General features: G+C 44.4%; 1 protein-coding gene across 1 annotated transcript in view; it reads right to left on the bottom strand.

Annotated features, from left to right (window-relative positions):
* The window catches only part of LOC137643134 (carboxypeptidase D-like), a 194,005-nt gene that overhangs the window by 99,534 nt on the left and 76,036 nt on the right, over positions 1-18,435 (bottom strand). Inside the window, exon 4 of the mRNA XM_068375984.1 lies at positions 8,564-8,727. Within this exon, the coding sequence (XP_068232085.1) occupies positions 8,564-8,727 (164 nt within the window). The remainder of the gene's footprint in view (positions 1-8,563; positions 8,728-18,435) is intronic.

An 18,435-nucleotide genomic window follows, 5' to 3' on the forward strand; every position in this document is an offset into this window, starting at 1 on the left:
GCGCGCAAGGGTCCCTGAGGAGAGGAACTCCATTCCCTCTTAGAAGCTGACTTCATGATGGGTAACGAGTCGTCTTTACGTCTGTCGGACTGGGCGTGACATGAAATACTTAGCAACTTCTGCTGGGTCTTGCGGTTCCGAAGGAGAATGCTATCGAATAATACTGGTGGAAGAAGGATCTTCAGCTGCTCTATCTCGACTTTCGGACCTAGATTTCGTCCTCTTCACACGCACGGAATCCAAATCGTCCTCTGAAGGACAAGGTTCATAGCTACTAGAACCGGGAGAGTGAGACCGAGACTGTTCATCACGGTTCCACCTCCTCTTCGTTGGTCTCGACGCCTCAAACCTCCATTTGCGTCTGGGAGAGAGATTCGGGGAAGAAACCATCACGTCCGAGACACACCTTTTCCGTGGCGGTCAAGAGCAGCCTGGGAATTGGCAACAGGAGTGCCTGAGGCAACGGTTGACCGAGGATACGTACCTCTCATCCCCTTTCGGTTGTCAACGTGCCTTCTCCCTTGGTCCTGGGAGCTTGGTAGAGGTCTAGACCTAGGGTAATGACAGGTTCGGTCAATCGCCACCTCCACTGCACTTTCACAAGCACTAATTTCACTTTCACAAAGCTTACCTTTAAAGGCCGCAAGTTGATCTTTAATGGCCTTCAACTCGGCAGCCATCCTGGCGTACCGAGGGTCATCCGCAGACACGGATCCTGTAGAAAGGGCAGGAGTTTCTACCTCAGGGGAAGGATCAACTTCCAAAGAGGAATTAATTACAGGTTCAAAGGATAAATCAACACTAAGTTTGCTAACAGACTTAGATTTAGACCTTGAAGCTCTCCTAACTCTATCGAGCTCTAGTTTACGCACATAGCGCTTCATAGCCAACCAATCCTTCTCATTCAAAACCTTACATTCTTCGCACCTATTATTAAGTGCACACTCAAAACCCCTACAACCCAAACACACGTTGTGAGGGCCTACCAACATTTTCGGCAACCTCACCTTGCATTCCTCATTCGCACACACACGAAAATGAAGCTTATCACTCATAATAATCAAAAGCAAAATACACAGAAGAAACAACACACGATTGCCAAATCCCCAAATCAATGAACTTCACCAAATAGCAGACTGATACAGCGACACAGGGAAAGCGAAAGAAAACTCTAATGACGGACCAACGTGTTGTCGATCCGGCCGTCAAAGATGATCTGAAGAACAGAAAACGGGAATGATTCCAAGTACCACCCTGTAAGGGTTGTTAACCACCTAACCGCACAACCACCACAAGGCGGTTGCCGCAATTTTTGAAAAATTCTGCCGAAAGTCAGAGACTATAGCTATATATATATATAACTGCCAGGTAAGTTCTATTCATAGAAATGGAAAGTTTCCTCTTGATGAAGGATGACTGTTTCTTGGCCTTCTTCCTGCTAAATTGAGTTTGAGGAGAACGCGGAGCAGAAGGTTGGAGCCCCTCCTCATACAGTTCAAGGTGGGAGCGAGAGAGAACCTTGTAGTCGCCAGCAGCATCAGCAGGTTTGTCTTCGTCATCTGAGACATCATCGAGATCCTGTTCCACCTCTACAACATCCTTCGTTCGAGAAGAAGGCTCCCTAGAATCCGACAAAGGAAAATCGTAGGATTCGTCCCGAAGGAGAGGGCTGCAAGCAGCCTGACCCCGAGAACCGTTTGCGTCCTAGCGCCGAGCGTAGGTGTCGTCCTGGCGCCGGGAAGAGGAAGCGTCCTGGCGCCGGGAAGAGGAAGCGTCCTGGCGCTGGGAAGAGGAAGCGTCCTGGCGCCGGGAAGAGGAAGCGTCCTGGCGCCGAGCGCTAGAAGAGTCCTTGAGGCGGTAGGAGGAAGCGTCCTGGCGGTGAGAGGAGGCGGCGTTCTTACGCCGAGAGCTGCTATCGTCCTGGCGGCGAGAAGCAGTATCGTCCTGAAGAAGCAGGCTGGGATCGTCCTGGCGCTGAGAGCGAGAGGCAGAGTCGTCCTGTCGTCGAAAACGATAGGGGGAAGAGTCCTAGCGTCAAGAGAGAGGGCTGAAATCGTCCTGGCAACGAGAGGAAGCTTCGTCCTGGAGAAGCATGCTGGCATCGTCCTGGCGTCGAGAGAGAGGCGGCATCGTCCTGGCACCGAGAGCTAGAGGCGGAATCATCCTGGCGCCAAGCAGAAGAGGAAGCAGTGCGGTGTCGTATCTTCGAAGAAGCGTGCAAGGGTTCCTGAGGAGACAAACTCCGTTCTCTCTTAGAAGCTGACTTCTTGATGGGTAACGAGTCGTCTTTACGTCTGTCGGACTGGGCGTGAGGGCGGCTAAACGCTTGAACTAACAAAAAAAATTGTTCCTGCATGACTGACATGAAATACTTAGTGACTTCTGCTGGGTCTTGCGGTTCCGAAGGAGAATGCTGTCGAATAATACTGGTGGAAGAAGGATCTTCAGCTGCTATATTTCGACTTCCGGACCTAGATTTCGCCCTCTTCACACGCACGGAATCCAAATCGTCCTCTGAAGGACAAGGTTCATAGCTACTAGAACCGAGAGAGTAAGACCGAGACTGATCATCACGGTTCCACCTCCTCTTCGTTGGTCTCGACGCCTCAAACTTCCATTTGCGTCTGGGAGAGGGATTCGGGGAAGAAACCATCACGTCCGACACACCTTTCCCGTGGCGATCAAGAGCAGCCTGGGAATTGGCAACAGGACTGCCTGAGGCAACGGCTGACCGAGGGTACGTACCTCTCACCCCCTTTCGGTTGTTCGAAGTACCTTCTCCCTTGGTCCTAGGAGCTTGGTAGAGGTCTAGACCTAGGGTAATGACAGGTTCGGTCAGTCACCACCTCCACTGCACTTTCACAAGCACTAATTTCACTTTCACTAGGCTTACCTTTAAAAGCCGCAAGTTGATCTTTAATGGCCTTCAACTCGGCAGCCATCCTGGCGTACCGAGGGTCATCCGCAGATACGGATCCTGTAGAAGGGGCAGGAGTTTCTACCTCAGGGGAAGGATCAACTTCCAAAGAGGAATTAATTACAGGTTCAAAGGATAAATCAACACTAAGTTCGCTAACAGACTTAGATTTAGACCTTGAAGCTCTCCTAACTCTATCGAGCTCTAGTTTACGCACATAGCGCTTCATAGCCAACCAATCCTTCTCATTCAAAACCTTACATTCTTTGCACCTATTATTAAGTGCACACTCAAAACCCCTACAACCCAAACACACGGTGTGAGGGTCTACCAACATTTTCGGCAACCTCACCTTGCATTCCTCATTCGCACACACACGAAAATGAAGCTTATCACTCATAATAATCAGAAGCAAAAAACACAGAAGAAACAAAACACGATTGCCAAATCCCCAAATCAATGTACTTCACCAAATAGCAGACTGGTACAGCGACACAGGGAAAGCGAAAGAAAAAACTCTAATGATGGACCAACGTGTTGTCAATCCGGCCGGCAGAGATGATCTGAAGAATAGAAAACGGGAATGATTCCAAGTACCACCCTGTAAGGGTTGTTAACCACCTAACCGCACAACCACCACAAGGTGGTTGCCGCGATTTTTGAAAAATTTTGCCGAAAGTCAGAGACTATAGCTATATATATAACTGCCGGGTAAGTTCTATTCATAAAAACAACAAATCCAAGGGGCGAGAGGGGTATTGAGCGCCAAGGTTAACCCTTGTGCATTATCTTGGCAGTCAATAGAGAGTGCTGAGTTAGGTTTCGAGAAAGAGAGTGGTGAAAGACAATCTATATCATCTACATGAGGGTACTCTGATAACTAAGAGAGTCTCATAAGAAGCAAGAGCTTCAATGAAGTGAGGGTCTCAGTCCGAACAGATCGACACGGAAGCGACTTTACCCTGGAAGGCTAAGGGTCCCAAGGAAAAACCGTCAGGTGCTGAAAGCGATTGCTGGTACTAACAGCAACCCAGAGGAGAGGTGATTAGTGACGATCCTGAGCAGCCGAGCGATGATCACAAACTGGCAAACGGCAAGCAAGCAAATGGCGAGCTGGCGAACAGTGAACTGGTGAACGGCGAGCTGGCAAACGACGAGCTGACGAACGTCGATCGGCGAACGGCACGATCGGTGAGCTGTTAACCAGTGATCTGGTGATAGGTGAATTGACAAACGGCAATACAGTAATGCCTCACAACAAAAAATTAATTCATTGTGGAGTGACTTTCGTAAAGTGATTTTTTCATGTGGAGAGTCACATTTTACCTGTAAATCGCCTAATTCGTTTCAAACCCTACAAAACACCACATTAAGTCTTCCAATAAAGCTACAGCATAATCACAATTAAATACATTTGAACCATTCAATATACCTAAACTAACTCTAAATACCTATAAATTAAGTAGTTATAAGAACATAATGTAATAAATGGAAAATAATACAAAACATGCAGTACAATACTGTACATATACAAAATATACCGTACCATATGTACTGTACTATTATAGTTACTCCTACTATAGACTACAGCTACATTTTCTAATGTGTGAACCCATTTTCTTCAATTTGTTTTTGATGGGTGACTATTCTATTATCGGTCTAGCAAAGTTTTTCGCAGTGAGTCATAAAAATGTTCGCATCTCGTTTCGCAGTGTAAAAATTTCGTAAGCAGATTTTTTCGTGGAGAGGTAGGACTGTATGGCGAATGTTGATTGGCAATCAGCGAGCTGGTGAACAGCAATCTGATTGGTGATTGATGAGCTGGTGATTAGCGAGCTGGCAAACAGCAATCTGTGGGTGGTGATTGGCGAATGGCGAGCGGCAAGCTGGCGAGTGGCAAGGTGAAGAATTGGCGATAGGCGAGCTGTCGCGCCACAAGCTGGTGATCGGCGAACGGGTAGTTGGCGATTGGTGATCAGCGAACGGGTAGTTGGCGATTGGTGATCAGCGAACAGATAGTTGGAGAACGGCGATCGGTGAGATAACAATAAGCAAGCTGGCGGATTGGTGAACAGCTTGCTGATAATCAGCGAACGAGGAATGAGCGAACAGCGATCGGTGAACAGCCAGCTGGCGAAACGGCGATGGCCATCTGTAAACAGTGGGTAGGCAAGCGGTAAGCTGGTGATCAGCAAGGTGGTGAGCTGGCAACTGGAAATTGGCCAGGAGGGGAGCTGGTGATCGGAGATCGACGAGGTGACGATCGTAGATTGGCGAGCTGGAGATTGGATATTGAAGAACGGTGAGCTGGCGAATGACGACATGCAAGCGGCAACCAGCGAACGGCGAGCTGCGGATGGTGAAAGGCGAGCCGGGGAGAGCAACGATCATGGGATGGCGGACGGCAAGTGACGATTACGAGCAAAAGGATGGCGAGTGATGATCACAAGCTGGTGAACGGCGAGGCAAGTGACGAGCATAGGCTGGTGGGGAACGGCTGGTGTAAACGGTTGCTCCCGAAGGGGAAGAGCGAGAAATGGACAAATCCAATTCTCGCTGGAGGAATCCCCCGAAGGAGAGACCTAACACTCTCTCCCCGCGGATGGTAAAGGTGACCAACATCTGGTGACCCTGTCGACAATTCTCGCAAACGGAGGAAGATTGTCGATCAGTAGCTGGTCTAAGGGACTCTCCCTCAGAAGGGAAAGTTCCAACACCTGGAGGCAAACCCCCAGGAAGCACTCTCTGCATCCCCTAAATGAGCTATCTAAAATTGAAGGGTTGACATCGAATGTTGTCTGAGAGCAAAGCTCAAGCTTGTTCTCTGGGTTCCCCCAAATGGGTTACCGAAGGACGTCAATGCAATGGACATGAATGGCCGAATCCTCTTGCCGGAGGAAAGGGGAGACCGAGCAGGTGAAAGAAGTCTCTTCTGCGGACGGGAAAAAACGACCAATCTCTGCACACGCTGTCGGAAATTCTCCCCGCTAGAAGGAAGATTGCTGAACAGTAGCTGGTAGAGGGACTTCCCCATAGAAGGGGAAAATTCCAAAACCCAAAGGCGAATCTACAGGCAGCACTATCTGCTTCCTTTCAAAAAGCTCTAGCATAAATTGAAGGTTGACATCAAGTGTTCCAAGGCTTGTTCTCTGGGGTTCCCCCCGAAGGATTGGATGAATCCAATTCCCCGCCAGAGGAATCCCCTGAAGGGGAGACCTAACAGATGAAGGAAGTCTCTCGCACAGATAGGAAATGACCAACTCCTGGCTGGTGGAGGGACTTTCCCTTGGAAGGAAAAATTCTAAAACCTGGAGGCGACCCTCCGGGCAGCACTCTCTGCTTCCCATCAACAAGCTCTAACTCAAATTGAAGGTTGACATCTAGTGTTGCCTGAGAATGTACACGAAGATTGTTCTCTGGGTTACCCCCGAAACGGTTACCTGACAATTCCCACTAGAAGAAAATCAATCTCTCTCTCTCTCTCTCTCTCTCTTCCTCTCTCTCTCTCTCTCTCTCTCTCTCTATATGTTGAGGATTTATAATTAAGCATCACAGAGCTAAAAACTATAAAATATCGTGCATCGGCAGGAGTATCCCTTAATAATAAGGGAGTTATTTGATCCTAAAATTGAGGTTGACGACGGACTAGGCAGGGTTGGTCAGCTGATTGAAATGTAAACAATGCATAAGATTTTAATTACCATGTTTTTAATTACAAAATATGGCTGAAAACAATATGACAAAGAGACAAGATAGGGGGAGGCGGTAGCGTGCGTGCGTGCGTGCGTTCACGTTGCCCGGGCTTTGGGTTAGCCAAGTTCCTTCTTGTTGTACATTCCCTCAGCCAATCTACGCTAAATCAAATAAATTAGCGAAATCAAAGAATTTGCGAAATTGAGAAGGAATGAAAAATAGGAATGGGAATGTGTAGAATGAGGGATAAGAAAGGCCTCTAGAATGATTAATAAGAAAAAAATGACAAATGAATGTTAGAAAAAAGATGAATAAAATCGCAAAAAATAAAGAGAATCAAAAGAGTTGGAACGATACCTTGTAGATGTGGTTGGGAGAGCAAAGTAAATGTACAAAAAGGGATTTGGGAAAAGGATTAAGGATATAATAATAAGTGAAGGACAATAATAATGTGAAGGAGATATCATACTAATACAGTATGCATGATAAGTTACATCAGTGAGGTAATTCTGTGAGTGAATGGTCATATCAGTGGGATAATATCGTGAAAGTGAATATAGGTTGACGACAGACTACACAGATTTGATCAGCTGATTTGAATGTAAACCAATACATGAGATTATAATTCACTATGTATTTAATCATAAATTCGATACTGAGATGTGAATATTACATCCATTATTATCAGATACAGTTAAGTGAAACACCAATTTAATCTAAATCTGGTTTATTTCAAATATAGGTGTAATTTTTTTTACCACAGTAAATGGATACACACAGTACAGAGAGAGCTAGGATAGTGGTATGCAGTGCTCCCAGTGTAAAGAAGCACGGGCTATTTGAAATCATTGCCCAGCTTGAATTTTATTGCAATTTTTATAAAAAATTTTATTTAATAGGTATTGCATTGTTCTTGGCCATCCCAATGCTGTTGACAACTATTAGAAATCAAATTCTTAATGTTGGGTAAACAATAACCTAATCCTTTTTTTTTTCAATCCTCCTTGGCCACAAGAAACCAAAACCGCGAAGTAAGAAACCGCGATTAATGAGGTCTGACTGTACTGAGGACTGCGCACTTCCTCTAACAGTTACCCTCGTCAGAAACAAAGGAGTGCGATGTTTAAGAGCTGTATAAAAAAAAAAAATCATAAAAACAAGTCATTCAAAGGCTAAAAAAGCGGTCGGGGAGAAGAATGTGACGGACGTCTGCTCTCACCGAGCCAAAAGTAAAAAGTGACATGACAACACAGGTGTGTGTGTGTGTGTGTGTGTGTGTGAGCGGGGTGGCCAGCTAACCCCGCTAACGAATGGTGGGGTAGTTTATACCTTGCTAAAAATCTTATGGCTAGTTTTAGCTTCGCCAAATGTAATCTCCCTAAAAAATAGTGTAAAGTTTGTAGTAATGTTGGAACAAGCATCACATTTTACCTGTAGAGTTAAATTTTGCGTTGCTTGTGGTACTGGTAATCGTCTACACAGCATGTAGCCCAGTTCTAACTTTTACGGAATTATTGCTCTAGCTTTAAAAAACAACCAAATTATATAGAATTTTCTATTGTTTTTGACAAGTAAACACATACCCTGGTATATGATTTGCCCCTATGTTACTGGGTACCCTAGCGTTCATAATAAAATTTTATTACCTAAGCCTAAAATTAATACAATTAGTATTTTTATTTTTTTATTTTTTGGCATTTGTCAAAGAGTGGGGGATTTCTGTGCATGAAGGGAGCTTGCATACCAGGTTTTCTATTTTGCTAGTTGCCATCTTTAAAAAAAAAAAAAAGGGCCTTTCCCTAGAAAAAAACTTTTCAAAGTTGAGGAAACTTTTAAGGCTATTTTCTAATTTTTTAAAGTTCCACTGTTGATTTGGTAAACATTAAATACAAAGTTCTAAATTAATTGTTCATAAATTTCAATTATGATGCCAAAATTATTCTTGTCCCTTACCTTTTACATCATACCATTCAGCTCCATTTGTGACTCCACTTCTAAAGTTGTCGCCTTCACAAAGGTTACCGTTGAACATGGTAGCATGCTTTGAAGCATAAACATTAGCCAGGTATTTGAACAAATCATTATCAGGAGACAGGCTTGGTCCTCCCTTATGGTAACTGAGGAGGATGGGTAGGTTAAGGTTAATGCAACAACAAACTTTCAAGGATAGACAAAAGCCATAACACCACATTTAAAATACAATTTGGTCAAGCATAAATCTTACTGGAATTAAGAAATGCAATGGGTAACATAATGTGGTCTTGCTTATGTTGCCTTTTGTCAAACTCAAGTAAAGGAAAGGTTTACAAAACACATGTAAAAAATCCTACAGTGACTTCTTACTACAACTGCATTCGCATAATCTGAATATTACTTCATCATGCCTTGGCTACCTACCTGTCAGCAGTGCCTTAGATTGCTCAATACAGTAGTATGGTAGGTTGCCAATGCATTATCACATTAAACCTTCAGTTATTGGCATCAACTATAGAAGATCCCATGGTAATTTAGTCATTTTAAAACCCGAAACCAGACTCAGTATAAATAATACCCCCTTGTATTGAATAAAAAAGATATAAACATAATACAGTAGGCAATTGGACAACAAAAAAGGTCAATTGGAAAAAATTCAGTAATTGCTCTCTTCCCATAAGAAGGATATACAAATTTCTAAAGGATTAAGTTCTTTTCTAATTTATAGAACGTAATATTGTACAATGTACAACAAACTAGCCACCTAAATAACGTACTAATTATAATCATTTTTTAAAGTAATGACAAATATCTAAATACTATGGTAATTCTGCTGACTGAGAGGAGACCATCTAAAAAAAATCACAAATCTCACTTAGGTTACTCGTGGTGCTTAATGTTACATGACTATGCATTGCCCAATTTAAGCCCAGTTATAGGGTTCTTCAATATCCATTGGATAAAGACATGACAAAGGCTTATATTTTAATTATCTATGGAGTCTACATACTAGTTCTTTAATATGATATTTTAATTATAAAATAAATTTTTGAATATACTTACCCGGTGAATATATAATAGCTGCTGCTCCAGCGGCTCGACAGAAAACACACACAAAAACTCGCGAGCGATCGCTATGAAGGTTGCGGGTGTGCCCACCAGCGCCAACTATCGGCCAGATACCGCATATACATGTAAACAGACCCAATTTTTCTCATCCCGCTGGGTCTCTATCGGGGAGGAAGGGGGGGCCTTTAATTTATATATTCACCGGGTAAGTATATTAAAAAATTTATTTTATAATTAAAATATCATTTTTAAATATTTAACTTAGCCGGTGAATATATAATAGCTGATTCACACCCATGGTGGTGGGTAGAGACCAGAGTTAATTAAGTTTACAGCGTATATGCTTAGAGTTTTTGACTTTTATATCATAACAAAACCCAAATATATAAAGGTACCTGGTAAGGAAGTTGACTTAGACGATTACTCTGCCTTATTAGTCTGTCTTCCTCACGAAGCCCAGCGATCCTCTTAGGATGCTGAAAGACTCCCAGGAGCTGAAGTATTAAGGGCTGCAACCCATACAACAGAACCTCATCAAACCCCTAATCTGGGCACTCTCAAGAAATGACTTTGACCACCCGCCAAATCAACCAGGATGCGAAAGGCTTCTTAGCCTTCCGTACAACCCAAAAAACAATATTAAAAACATTTCAAGAGACAGATTAAAAAGGATATTGGAATTAGGGTAATGTAGTGGTAGAACCCTCACCCACTACTGCACTCGCTGCAACGAATGGACCCAGTGTGTAGCAGTCCTCGTAAAGAGTCTGGACATCTTTTAAGTAAAATGACGCGAACACTGACTTGCTTCTCCAAAAAGTCGCGTCCATAATACTTTGCAGAGATCTATTTTGCTTGAAGGCCACGGAGGTTGCTATAGCTCTAACTTCGTGCGTCTTAACCTTAAGCAAACATCGGTCTTTCTCATTCAAGAGAGAATGAGCTTCTCGTATTAAAAATCTGATAAAATATGACAAAGCATTCTTTGACATAGGCAATGATGGTTTCTTAACTGAGCACCATAATGCCTCAGATTTACCTCGTAATGAATTAGTACGAGCTAAATAGAACTTAAGAGCTCTAACAGGACATAATACTCTTTCCAGTTCGTTGCCTACGATCTCTGATAAGCAAGGAATATCAAAAGATTTAGGCCAAGGACGAGAAGGCAGTTCATTTTTGGCCAGGAAACCAAGTTGAAGTGAACAAGTGGCTTTTTCTGTAGAAAAGCCGATGTTCTTACTGAAGGCATGAAGTTCACTGACCCTTTTAGCCGAAGCCAAGCACACTAGGAAAAGTGTCTTGAGGGTGAGATCCTTCAGGGAGGCTGAATGTAATGGCTCAAACCTGTCTGACATGAGGAACCTTAGGACCACGTCTAAGTTCCATCCAGGAGTTGCCAAACGACGTTCCTTAGAGGTCTCGAAAGACTTAAGGAGATCTTGGAGATCTTTATTGTTGGAAATATCTAAGCCTCTATGTCGAAAGACCGAAGCCAACATGCTCCTGTAGCCCTTAATCGTGGGAGCTGAAAGGGAGCGAACCTTTCTCAGATGTAAAAGAAAATCTGCGATTTGGGCTACAGAGGTACTGGACGAGGACACAGATGCTGACTTGCACCAGTCTCGAAAGACTTCCCACTTCGACTGGTATACTCTAATGGTAGAAGCTCTCCTCGCTCTTGCAATCGCACTGGCTGCCTCCTTCGAAAAGCCTCGAGCTCTTGAGAGTCTTTCGATAGTCTGAAGGAAGTCAGACGAAGAGCGGGGAGGCTTTGATGGACATTCTTTACGTGGGGCTGACGTAACAGATCTACCCTTAGAGGAAGACTTCTTGGAAAGTCTACCAGCCATTGAAGTACCTCGGTAAACCACTCTCTCGCGGGCCAGAGGGTAGCAACCAACGTCAACCTTGTCCCTTCGTGAGAGGCGAACTTCTGCAGTACCTTGTTGACTATCTTGAATGGTGGGAATGCATATAAGTCCAGAAGAGACCAATCCAGTAGAAACGCGTCTATGTGGATTGCTTCTGTATCTAGGACTGGAGAGCAATAGATTGGTAACCTTTTGGTCAACGAGGAGGCAAAGAGGTCTATGGTGGGTTGACCCCAAGTAGCCCAAAGACTCTTGCCCACGTCCTTGTGGAGGGTCCATTCCGTGGGTATCACCTGACCCCTCCGACTGAGACAGTCTGCCAAGACGTTCAAGTCCCCCTGGATGAATCTCGTCAACAGGGAGATGCCTCGATTTCTTGACCATAAGAGAAGGTCCCTTGCGATCTCGAGCAGCGTGAAGGAGTGTGTGCCTCCTTGCTTGGAGATGTACGCCAAAGCTGTGGTGTTGTCTGAGTTGACCTCTACCACTTAGTTTCGAAGAAGCTTTCGAATATCATCAAGGCCAAGTGGACTGCTAATAGCTCCTTGCCGTTGATGTGCATGCTCTTCTGACTTGAGGTCCACAGACCCGAGCATTCCCGACCGTCCAGGGTCGCACCCCAACCCAAATCCGACGCGTCTGAGAACAACACGTGGTTTGGGTTCTTGACTGCTAGGGATAGTCCCTCTCTCAGACTGATATTGCTGTCCCACCATTTCAGGCATGCCTTTACTGGTTCGGAGACTGGGAATGATACCGTCTCTAACGTCTTGTCCTAGTTCCAGTGAGAGGCTAGATGGAACTGGAGAGGCAGAAGGTGTAGTCTCCCTAGTGAGACAAACTGCTCCAGGGATGAGAGAGTCACTACGAGACTGTTCCAACTCCTGACTGAACAAACGTTTTCTTTTCAGCATTAGTTGGACTTCGAGCAGGGCTTGTTCTATTCGGTGGCAGACGGAAAAGCCCGAAAAAAACTGGACTGCGAATCTCCATCCCCAAATATAGAATAATCTGGGATGGGATCAGTTGGGACTTTTAGGTTGACCAAAAGTCCCAACTCCCTGGCCAGACTCAACGTCCAATGTAGATCCTGCAGACAGCGAAGACTGGACGATGCTCTGAGAAGCCAGTCGTCCAAGTACAGGGAGGCTCGGATCCCCGATAGATGGAGGGATTTTGCCACATTCCTCATGAGCCTCGTAAACACGAGAGGAGCAGGACTGAGGCCAAAGCACAGGGCTCGAAACTGGTACCCCACATTCCTGTAAACAAACCTCAGAAACGGTTGGGAATCCGGGTGTATAGGAATGTGGAAGTATGCCTCCTGAAGGTCGAGAGAGACCATCCAGTCGCCTTCCATTAATGCTGTCAAGACAGCCTGGTAGACTTCATCGTGAAGTTTGTCTTGACAATGAACACATTGAGCGCACTTGCCTCTTACGTACTCCTGCAGTGAACATGGCTGCCAGATCATTGGAGCCATCCCTGATAGCCTTGTTCCTGCAGAGAACGTGGCTGTCAGATCATTGGAGCCATCCCTGAAAGCCTTGTTTATGCATGACATAATTGTACAGCAAAACTTCAAACGCTCGAAAAAACTCCTAACAGGAGATGGTCTAGCTCTGAAGTCGACCATAAAATCTTGGAGCGTCTCATGGCCAGGCGCCAGGGAGAGTCTATGAGGTTTGAGAAGTCTATCTGGGCAGAGGCAGGAACTCCCAAGCCGAGAACTTCTCCCGTGTCATATCAGACTCTCGCTCTATAAGCCAGCTTAAAAGTAGGGAAAGCAAAGGCTGTCTCCCCCAAACTCCTCCTGGTGATAAACCAGTCGCCTAGCAAACGTAAAGCTCTCTTAGAAGAGCGAGAGAGCACTAGCTTATAAAACAACGGCTTCGAAGTAGCTAGGCCTAGTGTAAACTCTGACGTTTAGGCGAACGAGGAGCAGCAGTTACAAAAAGATCCGGACAAAGATCCTTAAAAATCAGCATGATTTATTTAAAGTCCATAGAGGGCTGAGCAGCTTTAGGCTCCTCTCCGTCTGACAGAGTCCTCAAGGGAATATCAGTAGGAGGGGGAACAGCAACTTCCTCATCTGAAGAAACCTTGTCCGACAATAGCCGAGTCTCAAGCAAGGGAGAGACCTGCCGTGGTGGCAATGCTTGACAAGCAGAGTCCACACGCAAAGGAGCAACAGTAGCAGTCAAGGACGCTATGTCATGTAACTGCTTAAAGGACTGACCAGCAACAACCAACAGGTGCGGGAGGACGCTCGACGTCAACTCGAGACTGCCTTGACTGCCTAGACTGAGCAGTCAAAACAACTCTTGACTGCGGTGCTTGACGCTCAACGTCAAAACAAGTCAACTTCGCTGGTTGGCGAACGTCCTGAACGTCAACAAGAGCATGCGGAAGCGGCTGAACGTCCACAAGCGGCTGAAAGTCAACACTGGACTGCATCGAGTGAGGCTCTACAAAACGTGACTGACGTGACTTTGTAACGTCAACGTCAACAGGACGAGCAAAGGTTCGTTTGGGCGGTTGACGGCCAGGATCTCGATCAGCTAAGCGGCGAGGATCATCGTGAACCTGCTCAGCAGAATAGTCCTCCATAAGAGAGGCAAGCTTATTCTGCATGTCTTGCCGTACAACCCATTTAGGATCAACGAGAATGGTTGCGTTAAGAGACGAGGGTAACGTCTGTGACTGCAAAACTTTGCCTACAAAAAGACTCTCGGAGCCTGTGTTACGCTTTTGTTTAGGCGGCGAGCAGTCTTCCGATGACTGCATAGGGTCAGAGCTGTCCTAATAGTTAAAACCAGGATGCTGGACCTGTCCTGAAAGGACTGACTTTCGCTTAAAGGGCCTCGAAACCTTGTTCACGGTTTCTTATGCGAAAAGCCTTCGGATGACGAGGAGAAAATCGTCTCGCTCGTCTTATGGTAGGGGCGGTGTTGATGAGACACGCCTGAAACCATAGAGGGAACGTCTGTTCGCTGATCAAGTCCTCTCGAACCCATAAGTCGTACGACATTACTTCTCCCCTGGGCTTGGGAGCTTGCAAGAGGTCTCGGACTAGGCGAACGACAGGCACGAACAGACGAACCCTCGGTCGCAACACTGATAACACTTTGCGCAATTATCACTTTATCACTACGATTTTCTGTTTTGCACTTATTTCACTGAAATCGAATTTTTTAACAATTCACATTAGGTATGAATAAAACTGATTTCTACCTGAAGCACGCAATTCTACCCTCATCAAAAGGTTATAATTGCGAAATTAGTCGTATAATGTAAGCACATTAATACAAGCAAAAAACAGTAAACATATTTTAAGATAAAAAGATCAGTGGCTGGGAAGGAGACTAAACACTAGTTCATTCAAAACTACGTTTTCAATCTCTCACCGAACAGTGCCTTAGGACGAGAATAAAAACTAAAAACGTTTTATCCTTTCTCCCCGTACAGAGACTAGGGACGAGAGTAAAAAACTGACTCGAGAACAACGTTACTCGCTTGGAACGAGAATAAAGATCAGAACGTTATCTCTCCTCTCTCTCTCTCCGTCTCTATCTCTCTCTCTCTCTCTCTCTCTTGATTTCGCACCCAAGAGAAGAGCCCACTTACCTTTCGTCAATAAACAGGTTATTTGACCAAAGGAAAAAACTGAAAGGTTTTTCAATTAAAAAGTTCCTTTAAAATAGTATTTAAAACATTTAAGCTTTGAAAGAAGAATGAACAAAACGTCAGAATCGATTTACTCTTTCTGCAAAGTGAAACCGTGATACTCTCTCTCTCTATCGTAACGATAGAGCGCAAACTGCGTAGCATAAATAAACTAAACGTTAGTTCATCTTTGAAACAGTACGAAGACTATTCAAAGAAAATCTTTCATAAAATATCTACTAAAAAATATTCATTTAATAAGTTTTAAATCATTTGCTCTGTAAAAGTTATTTACGATTGAAAGGGCTCAACGTTGTTTAACTTCGGTTTCCAAGTTAGGACCGCCTACTCTCAGGAAAGGTCGCATATAAACAAATCATTAAAATTTATCTAGATGTTTATTATAAATGGAAAGCTAATCGAAGAGGCCTAATAAAGGCGGTTGAGATATAAAATATATAGAGGAAAATCTATAATTAATTTATAACGTGATAAGATAATAGCTAAAAGCCTAAAACACACTTCCGTACTAAGGGAAGGGTCGGCCATTTAAAAGTCAAAGAAAGTCCAAAAAACAATCCAAAGTCATCAAAAATTAAATCTATCCAAAAACGAGTTCAAGATTTAAGTTGAAGATAAAACACCTGCACTGCGAAAGCTCAAACCAAAAGGAAGTACTTCACCAAATATGTTGAGAAAACTCCAGGTTATACAGCGAGTATTGATACGTCTTGTCGTTAAGGCCGACAGAGAAAAAATTGGGTCTGTTTACATGTATATGCGGTATCTGGCCGATAGTTGGCGCTGGTGGGCACACCCGCAACCTTCATAGCGATCGCTCGCGAGTTTTTGTGTGTGTTTTCTGTCGAGCCGCTGGAGCAGCAGCTATTATATATTCACCGGCTCAGTTAAATATTTAAAAAATACTATATTCATCAAAGGTGTCCCAACTTCCTTTCCATATGAAACATCTTGCCTACAGAAGCATTCGGGATTTTCTCATATTCAAGATCAACAATTGTTTTGATTTTCATCATAGCTTAAGTCATGACACATGAAGGATCTTTCCTATACTGCATGTCATGGCAGGTCCAGTAATAATATCATGTTGTAGTACTGCAGCTTGTTTTAATTTTTTTACTTGATTCACATTTCCATTTCCAACAATTTCCTCTTCTATTGCAAGAATATTGAGCTGATATGACAAGGATGGCCTAAGAGGCACTTTCTTTTTAAGTTGTTTGGTGTGGGCTGGGCAGTGTGTCTCCTGGTATTTGAGAAGTTTCAGTTACTTTTGTAAGGAAGGTTACTACAAGGAATGTGACAGAATCAACTATGCACTTGGATACTGACAGAACACACCAGAAAAGTTTTGCTTGTATCTCTCATATGCAAAAAATAGTCCAATACTGTATGTGCAGATATCTATGATAGCCCTTTTCAAAGTTGCCATATGAATGAAATGTGCAGCAGTTCTGTTGGGGTTACGGCTGTACAATACAGTATATGTGAAGAAGGATACATAGGTGGTGAATCTAATACAGATCTTCACCAGTACTGTACTTTGAACATTGCGATGTCTTGTGATATGACAAATTCGGAGGTAATTTGTATTTTTCCTAACGATATAAACCTTTAGCTATTTATAGCGGTATTACTTTCGGCGAAGCTGAAAGGACGAGCCATTAACATTTTACAAGGGTTAACTATCCATCCACTAGTTAGTGGGGGATAGGGGGGGAGTAGCTAGCTACACCCCTCACTCACACACCTGTGACTGAGCCTCACTTTGCTTGGTGGTAGGACTTGGACGGGGGACAAGGTTGACGGGAAAGTATGTATAAATAGGTAAGATTTGTATCTTTAGGAAAAATACAAATTACCTCCGAATTTGTCATTTGTTCCGTAACTGGAATACAAACCAACACTATTTATAGGGGTGACTCACCCATTAGGAGGGTGGATGTCCCTGCTAATCTGACTTTTGGCCTTACCCTGGGTACTCCCTATTGTGCAGGGTTTCGTGCACAAATAAGGAGACCCTAATACCTCGCTAAACTTACTAAGCACCATTTGCGGCCTACATAAGCTGTGTGTGGTGATATATTAGCAATGTGACTGTCAAGGTAAAAGTTATTCCGAGACTTGTAGGCAATAAATGAAGAGATCGAGACATTCCCAATACTACCTCGCCAGGGTATGGGGACGCAACAGTATTGGAACAATACTAAGTTACACAAGGGAGCAATGGTTTCCCTGCAGAGGTTTGAGGTCAGCTTGTGCGGAAGATCCAGGATGCTGATTCCCGCGAGAGGGGTGGGTGAAGAAAAGATAAGAGTCAGAATTTCCTTTTCATTCACTCAGACCAAAACTCAGGTAACCGATGCCCTCAACCTTCTGCCACTTGTCCAATAAGGAGCTTGAGGTACTAAACCAAATGATGTGTAGCCACCACAGGAACGATAGAAAACGTATCAAAGTTCCTATGCGTCGCGTCTTGCAGGTAGAGGGAAGTGAACTAGTTTGGCGTTTCCACACGCCCGCTTATAATACCTGCGTCACAGAGTAGTTTTTTATGAAGGCCAGGGATGTAGCTACGCCGCTGACATCATGGGCTCTGGGACGACGTGCTGAAGGTGGATCGGAATTCAGGGCAAGATCAATGACCCTGCGAATCCATGCGGAGATTGTGTTATTCGTGATCCTCCTCTTGTTTCTGCCCGTGCTGACAAAGGAGCGAGGGCACTCTGGGCCGAGCTGCTGCTGCTCTCTTGAGGTAGCGCCTCAAACACCTTACTGAGCATAGTAAAAGATGATCTGAGTCGTCAGTTACAGAGCAGACTCGGTATACGGTAAGGTTCATATCTAGGATCCGAAACCCCCGGATTCTGAGTCTTTGCAATAAACTCAGGGACGAAGCTAAAGCTTACCTATCTCCATCCCCTTGAATGCGCAACATCATATGAGAGGCCATGAAGTTCGCTAACTCGTTTTGCCGAGACCAAGGCGAGCAGCAACACCGTCTTCCAACAGGTGGCGATCTGTTGCCTTGCGTAATGGTTCGGACGGAGGTCTTCCCATGGGGAAGGTCTCACTTCCAACTGAGGACAGATAGGTTCATAACTTCGTATGAGGAGGGAAAGTTCTGGTGATGAGGAAATGTCCATTCCTTTCAGTTTAAAAGCGAGGCTAAAGGCTAAGTGATAGCCTTTAACGGCTGAAACTGAAAGGCGCATTTCTTCC

This window comes from Palaemon carinicauda, chromosome 6 (genome assembly GCF_036898095.1).
Source record: "Palaemon carinicauda isolate YSFRI2023 chromosome 6, ASM3689809v2, whole genome shotgun sequence".
Taxonomy (NCBI): Eukaryota; Metazoa; Arthropoda; class Malacostraca; order Decapoda; family Palaemonidae; genus Palaemon; species Palaemon carinicauda.